This window comes from Pelophylax lessonae (genome assembly GCF_965119305.1).
Source record: "Pelophylax lessonae genome assembly, chromosome: 1".
NCBI lineage: Eukaryota > Metazoa > Chordata > Amphibia > Anura > Ranidae > Pelophylax > Pelophylax lessonae.
Genome location: NC_138768.1, coordinates 60,123,723 through 60,142,505, shown reverse-complemented (window position 1 = coordinate 60,142,505; position 18,783 = coordinate 60,123,723). Strand labels below are relative to the sequence as shown.

General features: G+C 45.9%; 1 protein-coding gene across 1 annotated transcript in view; it reads left to right on the top strand.

Annotated features, from left to right (window-relative positions):
• Positions 1 to 16,668, top strand: part of LOC309569826 (uncharacterized protein) — a gene marked incomplete at both ends in the record, with an annotated part of 96,859 nt that extends 80,191 nt beyond the window's left edge. Inside the window, 12 exons of the mRNA XM_082275829.1 lie at positions 1,898 to 2,833; positions 3,005 to 3,514; positions 3,767 to 3,937; positions 4,097 to 4,696; positions 4,868 to 5,641; positions 5,822 to 6,595; positions 7,196 to 7,285; positions 7,367 to 8,840; positions 8,900 to 9,160; positions 9,242 to 9,934; positions 10,059 to 13,881; positions 15,573 to 16,668. Coding sequence (XP_082131955.1) covers positions 1,898 to 2,833; positions 3,005 to 3,514; positions 3,767 to 3,937; positions 4,097 to 4,696; positions 4,868 to 5,641; positions 5,822 to 6,595; positions 7,196 to 7,285; positions 7,367 to 8,840; positions 8,900 to 9,160; positions 9,242 to 9,934; positions 10,059 to 13,881; positions 15,573 to 16,668 — 11,202 coding nt within the window. The remainder of the gene's footprint in view (positions 1 to 1,897; positions 2,834 to 3,004; positions 3,515 to 3,766; positions 3,938 to 4,096; positions 4,697 to 4,867; positions 5,642 to 5,821; positions 6,596 to 7,195; positions 7,286 to 7,366; positions 8,841 to 8,899; positions 9,161 to 9,241; positions 9,935 to 10,058; positions 13,882 to 15,572) is intronic.
• Between the last annotated feature and the right edge of the window lie 2,115 nt (positions 16,669 to 18,783).

Sequence of the window (18,783 nt, the reverse complement as noted above, 5' to 3'; positions counted from 1 at the left end):
AGAATAGCGGTATGAGAGATGGTTGCTTTGACAACCTAGTCCGCTATTGGTCCGAGCACTACACAAGCAACCAATGGGAGGTGACGTAAACCCCGGCCCCGCCCGGGTGGGTGGAAGGTCGGAGGTATTTAAGGTTACCGCCGAGCCGCCGTGGTCGCGCCCCCGGTGAAGAAGTCGGAAGTACGAAACACGTCGGGGCGTGACCAGGCGGCGTAACCAGTCCTACCTTAGAGGAGCTCGGGACACCCGGAAGGCGCGAGGTCCACGGCGTGGAGCCTGGACACCATCTCCCGAAGGGTACCCCTCTCCTAATGTTGTTTTGACATGCGGATGATTGAATACAGAACATGTGAGTTTGCTACCTATTTTATTGAATAAAGCCTTTTAAAAACATTATCACGCTAGTGGGATTGTGCTTTTCTCTCCATATGCTGCCGAGCCTTTACAGTCTGAGTTGGTGTGATGCCCGGTGTGGATGACACGGATCATTGACTAACCCTACAGGCTTTATTGCTCAAACACGAAAGTGTCTTGGGCCACAGCATTTGGTGAGTGGGCATTTCTCCTCCCCCCTTGGAGCACGGTGGTGGTGGTGACCCTTTTTGAGAACTACACCTGTATATCAAATTATCCCAGGAGAAATATTGAAGGATCATGGACTGATTAATATCAATATGATTATTTCCTGATGCTATTGTGACATCTGTGCAGTGTTGGACTTTGTGTAGTCTTACTAGTTGTATCTTTATACACATATGCTTATGGCACTTACTTTTTGCTAAGTTTTGCGCTACTGGTTCATTTAGAAGTTATTGTGGAATACCTTCTGTTTATCCATTGTGTACATATAATGGCCCTGTCTGCTTATCAGGGGGACTGGATCTGTTAGCTGTGCTGTCGCATGCCTCCAGGTGTGGAGCATGTGACGGGGTGTCTTTTGGCGGTAGCATCAGTCCCAGGAGGAGGTTACAGCTGTCTCTCCTCCTGTAAATGTGAGAAGGTGGTCCAGGCAGTCGGCCTAAGGACCGGAGGTTGAGCTGGGCTGCAGAGTTGCTGACCAAGTGGAGCTGCTAGGCAGAGATCTTCAGGAAAAACAGTATCGTGAGTACTCAAGATCTGCCCAGGGGTCTGCCTAAGAGAGGGGACCACTTTAGAGAGGTCAAAGGGGATCCGGGAGCCAGCTAACCAGGAGTGCACAGTAAAGGGGGTAGCTAGTAGTAAAGTCCTGAAGTTTGGGGAGTAAATGGGGGCACCAGGAAGGGCCCTGAAGCGTTTAGCAGTACAGTCTGCACTACAAGTCAGCTACCTCAGGAAAGAGTACCTTTTTTACTTTACTTTTTTACTGACTTTTCCACAGGCAGAGGTGAAGTTCTAGTAACTGGCCTAGCCGAGGCCAGCATAAGTCAGTGTTAGCCAGCGTCAGTGAAGCATTAACCAGCGTCAGTCAAGCGCTAGCCAGCGCCAAGCAGCATTTTTCAGTGTCCCTGCCTAATTGGGCTAGTTCAGTTGTTGGAGTATCCCACTTCTCCCTTCTTCCATCCAAGTTCTCAAATCAATCCTAAAAACCAAAGAAACTGGACTGGTTCTTGTCTGAGGTGCTCACACTTGAAAACGTGCTTAAAGGTACTGTTGTTGCTAGCGGTAACCCAGGGGGACCCACACTCAGCAGCTCCCTTGGGAATAGTACTACACAGGTGCTGTGCTGGAATGTAAACTGGGCTCCACGTGCACATTCCAAAAAAGACTGGGAATGCTGCACCATTTTCTTGCACTTATGCCGGCTTCAGATGAGCTAATTAAATGAATAGGTCCCAGGGCACATGATAGGCATGCAAACACTTTCTAAAGACATCATCAAAGTTACATAATTAACATCTTTTTTTTTTTTTTTTTTTAGGTAGAAACTTTGTTTATGGATTATTATTTTCACACCATACCAGTAAACATCATGGCTGAGCTCTTCCATCAAAAAGAAAGTATTTTTGGACAAATTCCTGCTATCAGATATAATGTTACCTACTTGTTGTACTATGGAAATATTTGCATTGTGCAACCTGTAACTCCAAAGACAACATCAGTCAGTCTACCAATGAAAACAACAACCACAACAACAACAATAACACCCGTCATAACCACAATTCCCTCAACAACACAGGTGACTACAGTACCATCAACTACCAAAACAGTCCCCACCACAGCTACAACAACACTGGTTATCATCACAACAATCCCCTCAACAACACAGACTACTACAGTAACACCAACTAGTACTACTGCCCCTACAACAAAACCTGTCATAACCACAACAATTCCCTCAACAACACAGGTGACTATAGTACCATCAAATACCACAACAGTCCCCACCACAGCTACAACACCTGTTACCACCACAACAATTCCCTCAACAACACAGACTACTACAGTAACGCCAAATAGTACAACTGCCCCTATAACAACATCCGTCATAACCACAACAATTCCCTCAACAACACAGGTGACTACAGTGCCATCAACTACCACAACAGTCACCACCACAGCTACAACACCTGTTACCACCACAACTATCCCCTCAATCACACAGACTACTACAGTAACACCAACTAGTACTACTGCCCCTAAAACAACAACCGCCATAACCACAACAATTCTCTCAACAACACAGGTGACTACAGTTCCCTCAACTACCACAACAGTCCCCACTACAGCTACAACAACACCGGTTACCATCACAACAATCCCCTCAATAACACAGACTACTACAGTAACACCAACTAGTACTACTGCCCCTACAAAAACACCTGTCATGACCACAGCAATTCCCTCAACAACACAGGTGAGTACAGTACCATCGACTATTACAACTGCCCCTACAACAACACCTGTCATAACCGTAACAACTCCCTCAACAACAAATGTGACTACAGTAACACCAACTACCACAACAGTCCCCACCACAGCTACAACACCACCTGTTACCACCACAACTATCCCCTCAACACCACAGGTGACTACAATACCATCAACTACCACAACAGTCACCACCACAGTTACTACACCTGTTACCACTACAGAAATCCCTTCAACAACACAGACTACTACAGTAACACCAACTAGTATTACTGCCCTTACAACAACACCCATCATAACCACAACAATTCCCTCAACAGCACAGGTGAGTACAGTACCTTTAACTATTACAACAGCCTCTACAACAATACCTGTCATAGCTACAACAACTCCCTCAACAACACAGGTGACTGCAGTAACACCAGCTACGACAACAGTCCCCACCACAGCTACAACAACACCCGTTACCACCACAACTATCCCCTCAAAAACACAGGTGACTACAGTAACGCCAACTATTACAACTTCCCCTACAACAACACCCGTTATAACCACAACAACTCCGTCAACAACACAAGTACCTACAGTAGCACCAATTACCACAACAGTCACCACCACAGCTACAACAACACCCATTACCACCACAACTATCCCCTCAACAACACAGGTAACTACAGTAACACCAACTATTACAACTGCCCCTAAAACAACAACCCTCATAACTACAACAATTCCTTCAACAACACTGGTGAAAACAGTGCCATCAACTACCACAGCAGTTCCCACCACAGCTACAACAATGCCTGTTACCACCACAACAATTCCCTCAACAACCCAGGTGATTACAGTACCATCAACTATTACAACTGCCCCTACAACAACACCCTTCAAAACCACAACAACTCCCTCAACAACACAGGTGACTACCGTAACACCAACTACCACAACAGTCCCCACCACAGCTACAACAACACCCATTACCACCACAACTATCCCCTCAACAACACAGGTAACTACAGTAACACCAACTATTACAACTGCCCCTACAACAACACCCGTCATAACCACAACAACTCCCTCAACAACAGAGGTGAAAACAGTGCCATCAACTACCACAGCAGTTCCCACCACAGCAGTTCCCACAACAACAATTCCCTCAACAACACAGGTGATTACAGTACCATCAACTATTACAACTGCCCTTACAACAACACCCTTCAAAACCACAACAACTCCCTCAACAACACAGGTGACTACAGTAACACCAACTACCAAAACAGCCCCCGCCACAGCTGCAACAACACCCGTTACAACCAAAACTATTCCCTCAAAAACACAGGTGACTACAGTAACACCAACTATTACAACTGCCCCTACAACAACACCCGTCATAACCACAACAACTCCCTCAACAACAGAGGTGACTACAGCATCACCAACTACCACAACAGTACCCATTGCAGCTACAACAACACCTGTTACCACCACAACAATTCCCTCAACAACACAGACCACAACAGTAAAACCAACTAGTACAACTGCCTCTACAACAACACCCATCATAACTACAACAGCTCCCTCAACAACACAGGTAACTATAGTAGCACCAACTATCACAACAGTCCCCACCACAGCTACAACAACACCTGATACCACCACAACTATCCCCTCAACAACACAGGTGACTAAAGTAACACCAACTACCACAACAGTCCCCGCTACAGCCACAACACCTGTTACCACCACAACTATACCCTCAACAACACAGGTGACTACAGTAACACTAACTAGTACAACTGCCCCTGCAACAACACCCGTAATAACCACAATAACTCCCTCAACAACACAGGTGATTACAGTCCCATCAACTACCACAGCAGTCACCACCACCACTACAGCAAAGCCTGTTACTTCCACAATAATTCCCTCAAAAACACAGGTGTCTACAGTACCATCAACTATTACAACTGCCCCTACAACAACACCGATCATAACCACAACAACTCCCTTAACAACACAGGTGACCACAGTAACACCAACTACCACAACAGTCCCCACCACAGCTACAACAACACCTGTTACCACCACAACTATCCCCTCAACGACACAGGTGACTACTGTAACACCAACTATTGCAACTGCCCCTACAACAACACCCATCATAACCACAACAATTTCCTCAACAACACAGGTGAGTACAGTAACACCAACCAGCACAAAAGTCCCTGCCACAGCTTCAACAACACCTGTTACCACCACAACAATCCCCTCAACAACACAGATTAATACAGTAACACCAACTAGTACAACTGCCCCTACTACAACACCCGTCATTACCACAACAGCTCCCTCAACAACACAGGTGACTACACTAACACCAACTACCACAACAGTACCCACTACAGCTACAACAACACCTGTTACCACCACAACAATCCCGTCAACAACACAGAATACTACAGTAACACCAACTAGTACAACTGCCCCTACAACAACACCTGTCATATCCACAGCAACTCCCTCATCAACACAAGTAACTACAGTAGCACCAACTTCCACAACAGTCCCCACCACAGCTACAACAACACCCGTTACCACCACAACCATCCCATTAACAACACAGGTGACTACAGTACCACCAACTACCACAACAGTCCTCACCACAGCTACAACAACACCCGTTACCACCAGAATTATCCCCTCAACAACACAGGTGACTACAGTAACACCAACTATTACAACTGCCCCTACAACAACACCCCTCATAACTACAACAATTCCCTCAACAACACAGGTCACTACAGTACCATCTACTACCACAACAGTCCCCACCACAACTACAACAACACCCGTCATAACCACAAAAACTCCCTCAACTACACAGGTAATTACAGTAGAACTAACTACCACAACAGTCCCCACCACAGCTACAAGAACACCCATTACAACCACAACAACTCCCTCAACAACACAGGTGACTACAGTAACACCAACTACCACAACAGTTCCCACCACAGCTACAACAACACCTGTTACCACCACAACTATCCCCTCAACAACACAGGTAACTACAGTACCATCAACTATCACAACCGCCCCTACAACAACACCCGTCATAACCACAACAACTACCTCAACAACACAGGTGACTACAGTAACACCAGATACCACCACAGTCCCAACTACAGCTACAACAACACCTGTTAACACCACAACTATCCACCCAACAACACAGGTGACTACTGGAACACCAACTAGTACAACTGCCCCTACAACAACACCTGTAATAAACACAACAACTCCGTCAACAACACAGGTATCTCCAGTAGCACCAACTACCACAACCGTCCCCACCACACCTACAACAACACCCATTTCCAGCACAACTGTCCCCTCAGCAGCACAGGTGACTACAGTAACGCCAACTATTACAACTGCCCCTACAACAACACCCCTCATAACTACAACAATCCCCTCAACAACACTCGTGACTACAGTACCGTCAACTACCACAGGAGTCACCACCACAGCTACAACAACGCCTGTTACCACCACTACTATCCCCGAAACAACACAGGTGACGACAGTAGCACCAACTACCACAACAATACCCACAACAGCTACAACAACACCTGTTACCACCATAACCATTCCCTCAACAACACAGACTACTACAGTAACACCAACCAGTACAACTGCCCCTACAACAACACCCGTCATAACCACAACAACTCCCTCAACAACACAGGTAACTACAGTAGCACCAACAACCACAACAGTCCTCACCACAGCAACAACACCCGTTACCACCACAACTATCACCTCAACAACACAGGTGACTACTGGAACACCAACTAGTACAACTGCCCCTACAATAACACCTATAATAACTACAACAGCTCCCTCAACAACACAGTTAACTACAGTAGCACCAACTACCACAACAGTCCCCACCACGCCTACTACAACACCCATTTCCACCACAACTATCCCCTCAGCAACACAGGTGACTACAGTAATGCCAACTATTACAACTGTCCCTACAACAACACCCTTCATAACTACAACAATCCCTTCATTAACACTCGCGACTACAGTACCATCAACTACCACAGTAGTCACCACCACAGCTGCAACAACGCCTGTTATCACCACAACAATTCCCTCAACAAAACAGGTGACTACAGTACCATCAACCATTACAACTACCCCTTCAACTACACCCTTCATAACCACAAAAACTCCCTCAACAACACAGGTGACTACAGTAGCACTTACTACCACAACAGTCCCCACCATAGCTACAACAACACCCGTTACAACCACAACTATCCCCGCAACAACACAGGTGACTACAGTAGCACCAACTACCACAACAGTTCCCACCACAGCTACAACAACACCTGTTACCACCACAACCATCCCCTCAACAACACAGGTGACTACAGTACTATCAACTATTACAACTGCCCCTACAACAACACCCATCATAACCACAACAACTCCCTCAACAACACAGGTGACTACAGAAACACCAACTACCACAACAGTACCCACTACAGCTACAACAAAACCTGTTACCACCACAACTATCCCCTCAACAACACAGTTGACTACTGGAACACCAACTAGTACAACTGCCTCTACAACAGCACCCGTAATAACCACAGCAACTCCCTCAACAACACAGGTGACTACAGAAACACCAACTACCACAACAGTACCCACTACAGCTACAACAACACCTGTTATCACCACAATTCCCTCAACAACACAGGCTACTACAGTAACACCAACTAGTACAACTGCCCCTACAACAACACCCGTCATAGCCACTTCAACTCCTTCAACAACACAGGAAACTACAATAGCACCAACAACCACAACGGTCCTCACCACAGCAACAACAACACCCGTTACCACCACACCTATCCCCTCAACAACACAGGTAAATACAGTAACACCAACTAATACAACTGCCCCTACAACAACACCTGTAATAACCACAACTCCCTCAACAACACAGGTAACTACAGTAGAACCAACTACAACAATAGTCCCCACCACACCTACAACAACACCCGTTTCCACCACAACTATATCCACAGCAACACAGGTGACTAAAGTAACACCAACTATTACAACTGCCCCTACAACAACACCCATCATAACTACAACAATTCCCTCTACAACACAGGTGACTACAGTACCATCAACTACCACAGTAGTCACCAGCACTGCTACAACAACGCCTGTTACCACCACAAAAATTCCCTCAACAACACAGGTGTCTACAGTGCCATCAACTATTACAACTGCCCCTACAACAACACCTGTTATAACCACAACAGCTCCCTCAACAATGCAGGTAACAACAGTAGCACCACCTACCACCACAGTCCCAACTACAGCTACAACAACACCTGTTAGCACCACAACTATCAACCCAACAACACAGGTGACTACTGGAACACCAACTAGTACAACTGCCCCTACAACAACACCTGTAATAACCACAACAGCTCCCTCAACAACACAGGTAACTACAGTAGAACCAACTACCACAACAGTCCCCATCACATCTACAACAACATCCGTTTCCACCACAACTATCTCCACAGCAGCACAGGTGACTACAGTAACGCCAACTATTACAACTTCCCCTACAACAACACCCTTCATAACTACAACAATCCCCTCATCAACACTCATGACTACAGTACCATCAACTACCACAGTAGTCACCACCACAGCTACAACAACACCTGTTACCACCACAACTATGCCCTCAACAACACAGGTGACTACAGTACCATCAATTATAACAACTACCCCTTCAACAACACCCTTCATAACCACAAAAACTCCCTCAACAACACAGGTGACTATAGTAACACCACCTACCACCACAGTCCCAACTACAGCTACAACAACACCTGTTAGCACCACAACTATCAACCCAACAACACAGGTGACTACTGGAACACCAACTAGTACAACTGCCCCTACAACAACACCTGTAATAACCACAACAGCTCCCTCAACAACGCAGGTAACAACAGTAGCACCAAGTACCACAACAGTCCCCTCCACACCTACAACAACACCCATTTCCACCACAACTATCCCCTCAGCAACACAGGCGACTACAGTAACGCCAACTATTACAACTGCCCCTACAACAACACCCTTCATAACTACAACAATCCCCTCATCAACACTCGTGACTACAGTACCATCAACTACCACAGTAGTCACCACCACAGCTACAACAATGCCTGTTACCACCGCAACAATTCCCTCAACAACACAGGTGACTACAGTACCATCAACTATTAAAACTACCCCTTCAACAACACCCTTCATAACCACTAAAACTCCCTCAACAACACAGGTGACTACAGTAGCACTTACTACCACAACAGTCCCCACCATAGCTACGACAACACCCGTTACAACCACAACTATCCCCGCAACAACACAGGTGACTACAGTAGCACCAACTACCACAACAGTTCCCACCACAGCTACAACAACACCTGTTACCACCACAACTATGCCCTCAACAACACAGGTGACTACAGTACCATCAACTATTACAACTGCCTCTACAACAACACCCATCATAACTACAACAATTCCCTCTACAACACAGGTGACTACAGTACCATCAACTACCACAGTAGTCACCAGCACTGCTACAACAATGCCTGTTACCACCACAAAAATTCCCTCAACAACACAGGTGTCTACAGTGCCATCAACTATTACAACTGCCCCTACAACAACACCTGTAGTAACCACAACAGCTCCCTCAACAATGCAGGTAACAACAGTAGCACCAAGTACCACAACAGTCCCCACCACACCTACAACAACACCCATTTCTACCACAACTATCCCCTCAGCAACACAGGCGACTACAGTAACGCCAACTATTACAACTGCCCCTACAACAACACCCTTCATAACTACAACAATCCCCTCATCAACACTCGTGACTACAGTACCATCAACTACCACAGTAGTCACCACCACAGCTACAACAATGCCTGTTACCACCACAACAATTCCCTCAACAACACAGGTGACTACAGTACCATCAACTATTAAAACTACCCCTTCAACAACACCCTTCATAACCACTAAAACTCCCTCAACAACACAGGTGACTACAGTAGCACTTACTACCAAAACATTCCCCATCATAGCTACGACAACACCCGTTACAACCACAACTATCCCCGCAACAACACAGGTGACTACAGTAGCACCAACTACCACAACAGTTCCCACCACAGCTACAACACCTGTTACCACCATAACTATGCCCTCAACAACACAGGTGACTAAAGTACCATTAACTATTACAACTGCCCCTACATCAACACCCGTCATAACCACAACAACTCCATCAACAACACAGGTGACTACAGAAACACCAACTACCACAACAGTACCCACTACAGCTACAACAACACCTGTTACCACCACAATTCCCTCAACAACACAGACTACTACAGTAACACCAACTAGTACAACTGCCCCTACAACAGCACCCGTCATAGCCACAACAACTACCTCAACAACACCGGTAACTACAATAGCACCAACAACCACAACAGTGCTCACCACAGCAACAACAACACTCATTACCACCACAACTATCCCCTCAACAACACAGGTGACTACAGTAACACCAGCTACCACAACAGTCCCAACTACAGCTACAACAACACCTGTTAACACCACAACTATCCCCTCAACAACACAGTTGACTACTGGAACACCAACTAGTACAACTGCCCCTACAACAACACTCGTAATAACCACAACAACTCCTTTAACAACACAGGTAACTACAGTAGCACCAACTACCACAACAGTCCCCACCACACCTACAACACCCGTTTCCACCACAACTATGCTCTCAACAACACAGGTGACTACAGTAACACCAACTATTGCAACTGCCAGTACAACAACACCCGTCATAACCACAACAATTCCCTCAACAACACAGGTGATTACAGTAACACCAACTACCACAACAATACCCACTACAGCTACAACAACACCTGTTACCACCACAACTATTCCCTCAACAACACAGACTACTACAGTAACACCAGCCAGTCCAACTGCCCCTACAACAACACCCATCATAACCACAACAACTCCCTCAACAACACAGGTAACTACAGTAGCACCAACAACCACAACAGTCCTCACCACAGCTACAACAACACCCGTTACCACCACAAATATCGCCTCAACAACACAGGTGACTACAGTAACACCAGATACCACTACAGTCCCCGCTACAGCTACAACAACACCTGTAAGCACCACAACTATCAACCCAACAACACAGGTGACTACTGGAACACCAACTAATACAACTGCCCCTACAACAACACCTGTAATAACCACAACAACTCCCTCAACAACACAGGTAACTACAGTAGAACCAACTACAACAATAGTCCCCACCACATCTACAACAACACCCGTTTCCACCACAACTATCTCCACAGCAACACAGGTGACTAAAGTAACACCAACTATTACAACTGCCCCTACAACAACACCCATCGTAACTACAACAATTCCCTCTACAACACAAGTGACTATAGTAACACCACCTACCACAACCGTCCCCACCACAGCTACAGCAACACCTGTTACCATCACAACTATCCCCGCAACAACACAGGTGACTACAGTAGCACCAACTACCACAACAGTTCCCACCACAGCTACAACAACACCTGTTACCACCACAACTATGCCCTCAACAACACAGGTGACTACAGTACCATCAACTATTACAACTGCCTCTACAACAACACCCATCATAACTACAACAATTCCCTCTACAACACAGGTGACTACAGTACCATCAACTACCACAGTAGTCACCAGCACTGCTACAACAATGCCTGTTACCACCACAAAAATTCCCTCAACAACACAGGTGTCTACAGTGCCATCAACTATTACAACTGCCCCTACAACAACACCTGTAGTAACCACAACAGCTCCCTCAACAATGCAGGTAACAACAGTAGCACCAAGTACCACAACAGTCCCCACCACACCTACAACAACACCCATTTCCACCACAACTATCCCCTCAGCAACACAGGCGACTACAGTAACGCCAACTATTACAACTGCCCCTGCAACAACACCCTTCATAACTACAACAATCCCCTCATCAACACTCGTGACTACAGTACCATCAACTACCACAGTAGTCACCACCACAGCTACAACAATGCCTGTTACCACCACAACAATTCCCTCAACAAAACAGGTGACTACAGTACCATCAACTATTAAAACTACCCCTTCAACAACACCCTTCATAACCACTAAAACTCCCTCAACAACACAGGTGACTACAGTAGCACTTACTACCAAAACATTCCCCATCATAGCTACGACAACACCCGTTACAACCACAACTATCCCCGCAACAACACAGGTGACTACAGTAGCACCAACTACCACAACAGTTCCCACCACAGCTACAACACCTGTTACCACCATAACTATGCCCTCAACAACACAGGTGACTAAAGTACCATTAACTATTACAACTGCCCCTACATCAACACCCGTCATAACCACAACAACTCCATCAACAACACAGGTGACTACAGAAACACCAACTACCACAACAGTACCCACTACAGCTACAACAACACCTGTTACCACCACAATTCCCTCAACAACACAGACTACTACAGTAACACCAACTAGTACAACTGCCCCTACAACAGCACCCGTCATAGCCACAACAACTCCCTCAACAACACCGGTAACTACAATAGCACCAACAACCACAACAGTGCTCACCACAGCAACAACAACACCCATTACCACCACAACTATCCCCTCAACAACACAGGTGACTACAGTAACACCAGCTACCACAACAGTCCCAACTACAGCTACAACAACACCTGTTAACACCACAACTATCCCCTCAAAAACACAGTTGACTACTGGAACACCAACTAGTACAACTGCCCCTACAACAACACCCGTAATAACCACAACAACTCCTTTAACAACACAGGTAACTACAGTAGCACCAACTACCACAACAGTCCCCACCACAGCTACAACACCCGTTTCCACCACAACTATGCTCTCAACAACACAGGTGACTACAGTAACACCAACTATTGCAACTGCCAGTACAACAACACCCGTCATAACCACAACAATTCCCTCAACAACACAGGTGACTACAGTAACACCAACTACCACAACAATACCCACTACAGCTACAACAACACCTGTTACCACCACAACTATTCCCTCAACAACACAGACTACTACAGTAACACCAGCCAGTCCAACTGCCCCTACAACAACACCCATCATAACCACAACAACTCCCTCAACAACACAGGTAACTACAGTAGCACCAACAACCACAACAGTCCTCACCACAGCTACAACAACACCCGTTACCACCACAAATATGGCCTCAACAACACAGGTGACTACAGTAACACCAGATACCACTACAGTCCCCGCTACAGCTACAACAACACCTGTAAGCACCACAACTATCAACCCAACAACACAGGTGACTACTGGAACACCAACTAATACAACTGCCCCTACAACAACACCTGTAATAACCACAACAACTCCCTCAACAACACAGGTAACTACAGTAGAACCAACTACAACAATAGTCCCCACCACATCTACAACAACACCCGTTTCCACCACAACTATCTCCACAGCAACACAGGTGACTAAAGTAACACCAACTATTACAACTGCCCCTACAACAACACCCATCGTAACTACAACAATTCCCTCTACAACACAAGTGACTATAGTAACACCACCTACCACAACCGTCCCCACCACAGCTACAGCAACACCTGTTACCATCACAACTATCCCCTCAACAACACAGGTGACTACAGTAACACCAACTATTACAACTGCCTCTACAACAACACCCGTCATAACCACAACAACCCCCTCAACAACAGGGCTGCTGTTAGGAATGATGGGGCCCCGTACAGCCTACCTGATGGGGCCCCCTTCAACCCCATCCCTGGCCCTGCCTCAAAACAAAATGCAGGTTTGTCACCGTTTACGTATATGTGCGGGACCAACATGCATGTTTGCAATTACGCATGAGCAAGGGGGAATGGGGGCTTTAAAAAGGTTTTACATTTTATTTTATTATTTATGTTACTTTGTGCAAAGTTGCTGGGGCTATCATGCTGCAGGGATGACCAAGATATCACCCTTCCAATCCAGGGACGTGCCGGTGTTCTGTCAGAATAGCGCTACCTATCAGATTCTGCTACCGGAAGTAATATACAGACGAGAACAACTTACTGCGCATGCGTCATGCATTCCAACATGGCTGCTATGCGTACCAATAGCTTTCCTAATGTGACAGAACACGAAGCAGCAGCGGACATCTTCTTACACCCACGCAAGTCTTCAATTTTACATTTATTTTATCAGTAAACTGACCTTATAGAATAAATCACAGTATTACATTTGTATTATTATTGTATTCTAGTAAATATAGCGAGAAACCTGCGGCCAATGTGGTGACGGCCACCTTGGTACACCCCGCACTGCTCAGCGACAAACTGATTCTATAGTGAAATAGACTGTTCCACTCGGTTGCGGTGAAATAGTCTATTTCAGTATATAAGGTGAGTTTACTGCTAAAATAAATGTAAAATTCAAGACTTGTGTGGGTGTAAGAAGATGTCCGCCTCTGCTCCGTGTTCTGTCACATTAGGAAACCTATTGGAACGCATAGTCGCCATGTTGGAACACATGGTGCATGCGCAGTAAGTTGTTCTTTCCGAATGCCACTTCTGCTAGCAGAATCTGATAGGTAGCGCTATTCTGACAGAACACTGATACATCGATGGGCGGGAAGAGGTTAAAGGGGAGTGGTTTGACTGCACATGTTTACTGTCCCCCAAACACAAGTTTAAAGTAGCATCTCACTGTGTCCTATGATCACCAGCATGAAAATCACACAGGCTACAGGTGCCCTGTCACAGTGTCACATGGATGCTGGGGATGCTGACTTTGTTATGCAGTAACACTCACTACAGTCATAGCTTAAAGTCAGCATCCCCAGAATTCATGTGACAATGTGACAGGGCACCAGCAGCCTGTGTGATTTTTATGCTGAGATCATAGGACACAGTGAGGACTCTATCTGTTCTTCACTCACTGTGTCCAATCCAGCCACGCTGTCCTCCTGCTGTTCCCTGTCAGCTGCTGAGCAATCTGCCTCCGTACATGATCACACTCTGCACTTGAGTAAGGGGAGGCGGGGCTGAGCAGAGAATTATTGTATCCCTCCGCCAGGCAAGGCAGTGGACAGCAGCAGCCAGGACTATATGGCAGCAAATCACCATGGAACTAAATCCCATGTATACATGCGACCCGAAAATGGAAAAAAAGTCCCGCCACTGCACTCACCTCCTGGGCCCTTCTGCTGTCATTATAGGGCCCAGGAAAATGTAATTACACCCCAAGAAATTACAAATTAGGAAAAGGTTTAGAAAAAACGATTTTTTTTTGAACATGCAGACATTAACTGTGATGCTGCCCGGGCCCCTTGTAGAGCTGATGGAGCCCGGGCCCGGTACAACAGGGCTGGTTGTACTGCCCTATCAGCGGCCCTGCTCAACAACACAGGTGACTAGAGTAACACCAACTACCACAACTGTACCCACTTCAGCTACAACACCTGTTACCACCACAACAATTCCCACAACAACACAGACTACTACAGTAACACCAACTAGTACAACTGCCCATACAATAACACCTGTCATAACCACAACAACTCCCTCAACAACACAGGTAACTACAGTAACACCAACTACAACAACAGCCCCCACTACAGCTACAATAACACCTGTTATCACCACAACTATCCCCTCAACAACACAGGTAACTACAGTAACACCCACTAGTACAACTGCCCCTACAACAACACCCATCATAACTACAACAATTCCCTCAACAACACAGGTGACTACAGTACCATCAACTACCACAGCAGTTACCACCATAGGTACAACAATGCTTGGTACCAACACAACAATTCCCTCAACAGCACAGTTGACTACAGTACCATCAACTATTACAACTGCCCCTACAACAACACCCATCATAACCACAACAACTCCCTCAACAACACAGGTGACTACAGTAACACCAACTACCACAACAGTCCCCACCACAGATACAACGACACCTGTTACCACCACAACTATCCCCTCAACAACACAGGTGACTACAGTAACACCAAGTATTACAACTGCCCCTACAACAACACCCGTCATAACCACAATAACTCCCTCAACAACACAGTTAACTACAGTAGCACCAACTGCCACAACAGTCCCCACCACAGCTACAACAATACCCGTTACCACCACAACTATCCCTTCAACAACACAAGCAACTACAGTAACACCAACTACCACAACAGCCCCCTCTACAGCTACAAGAACACCTGTTACCACCACAACTATCCCCTCAACAACACCGGTGACTGCAGCAACACCAACTAGTACAGCTTTCCCTACAACAGCACCTGTCATAACCACAACTCCTCCCTCAACAACACAGGTAACTACAGTAGTACCAACTACCACAACAGTATCCACCACAGCTACAACAACACCTGTTACCACCACAGTATCACCAGCAACAGTTGCACCTACAACTTCTGAGGTTAGAGTAACAAGTTTAAACATCAGTATTGATGATGGTTATTATTATTATGGTTAGTAACTTCATGACTTCTAAACTACTTTGCCCTGCAGTTCTAAAGCTCTTTCACACATGTGGACCGTTCATTTAATCAGTTCAATCACATCAAAATGGATGAAGTATTCATCAGATTTTCATCAGTGCTCATCAGCTTTTCGTCTGTTTTTCCATCCGTTTTTCCATCCGTTTTTCATCCATTTTTAAATCGTTTTTTTTTACATCCACTACCAATGCAAAAACGAGTGAAAACGGACCGTTTGTCCGTTTATATCCGTTTTTCGTCCAATCCGTTTTTTTGACGGATGAAAAATAGGGCATTCATCCGTTCCAAAAAACTGACATTTACTGGAGCGGATGAAAACGGATGTTAATAGATGATCATCCGTTGTCATCTGTTTTTACATAGAGATGCATTGATGTCCGTTTTTCATCTGTCAACGGATGAATGAAAAACGGACAAACGGACCGTATGTGTGAACGGGGCCTTAATCAGTTTAAAAAAACTGATGATGACGGATGCGGATGTAAACTACTGTAAATTGATGGTCATCCATTTACATCTGTTTTTCCATAGAGATGTATTGATGTCCGTTTTTCATACATTAACGGATAGACGAAAAACGGACAAACGGACAGCATGTGGGAAAGGGAAGACTATCCTCAACAAATATATTCTACAGAAGCTGGTCATTTACATCACTCACTACACCTGCAATATTACCTGGTGAATTCAGTAGCAAATTTGAGTTCAATAGAGACTATTAGCAATATACAGTAATTGCATGTTTTAAGTAAAGCAGGGAGAATTCACATTTTTTTTTTTTTTTTTACTTCATGTTTCCCACTGGGGAGTGTCTGACATGCGTGGTCACCAGGACAGGGAAAAAGGGGCAATCTCTCTAGTGAAGTTACACACATCACCCAAAAAAATGGCATAGGTCCTAAACCTTCCCCGCTATATTTAGAACTTAAAAGCAATTTGCACATTAGATTTAATGGTAGTTATTATTTTATTTTATTAATGTTTAAAGATATTTTTTATGTCCTTTCCGCATTTTGTATATAACTGTTGTTCTGTATTTTATGCAGGTATTTTATATGCAGATATGTGGGTCTGCCCTGTAATGGCTATCTATATTATAGACATATAATTTACTACTGCATTTGTTAAACAACTGAAATAAAATGAATAAGCCACAAAGAAAGTATATTCCTTTAGTCAGTCTAAGCAGATTTTTACAGAGTGAAAATTAACATCAGCAATGTTACTAAACATGCTGCATACAGTGGCGACTGGTGTGTTGTCAGCGCAGGGGCGCCGCCCCACATCCATGCGTCCGGCCCCCTAATACACATGCGGGGCGCTGGATGCATGGAGTTCAATGGGGTTTTTTTTTTAATCACCTGATTAGAGCCAGAGGCTCTAATAGGCTTCAGAAAAGGGTGGACCCAGGGCGCAGAGCAGTGAGCCCCAAACCCACCCATTGTGTGACAATAGCGAATGAAAATTCGCTATTGTCACACGGATACTCCTCCTGGCCAATCAGGAAGCGGGTCCGAGACCCTCTTCCTGATTGGCCAAAAGGCGAACACATGCCATTAGCCGAGGAGAAGGCGGGAGGACTCGAGGAGACGCAGGGGACTGAGGAGAAGCCGCCGCTGTAGGTAAGTCTCTCTGCATTGAAGGGGGCACGGCACGCTGGTCACTGCATTGATGGGGGCACGCTGGTCACCGCATTGATGGGGGCACGCTGGTCACTGCATTGATGGGGGCACGCTGATGGGGGCACGCTGGTCACTGCATTGATGGGGGCACGCTGGTAACTGCATTGATGGGGGCACGCTGGTCACTGCATTGATGGGGGAACGCTGGTCTATCTGCATTGAAGGGGGCACGGCATGCTGGTCACTGCATTGATAGGGGCACGCTGGTCTCTCTGCATTGAAAGGGGGCACGCTGGTCACTCTGCATTGAAAGGGGGCACGCTGGTCTCTCTGCATTGAAAGGGGGCACGCTGGTCACTCTACATTGAAAGGGGCACGCTGGTCACTCTACATTGAAAGGGGCACGCTGGTCACTCTGCATTGAAAGGGGGTACACTTGTCACTCTGCATTGAAAGGGGGCACACTAT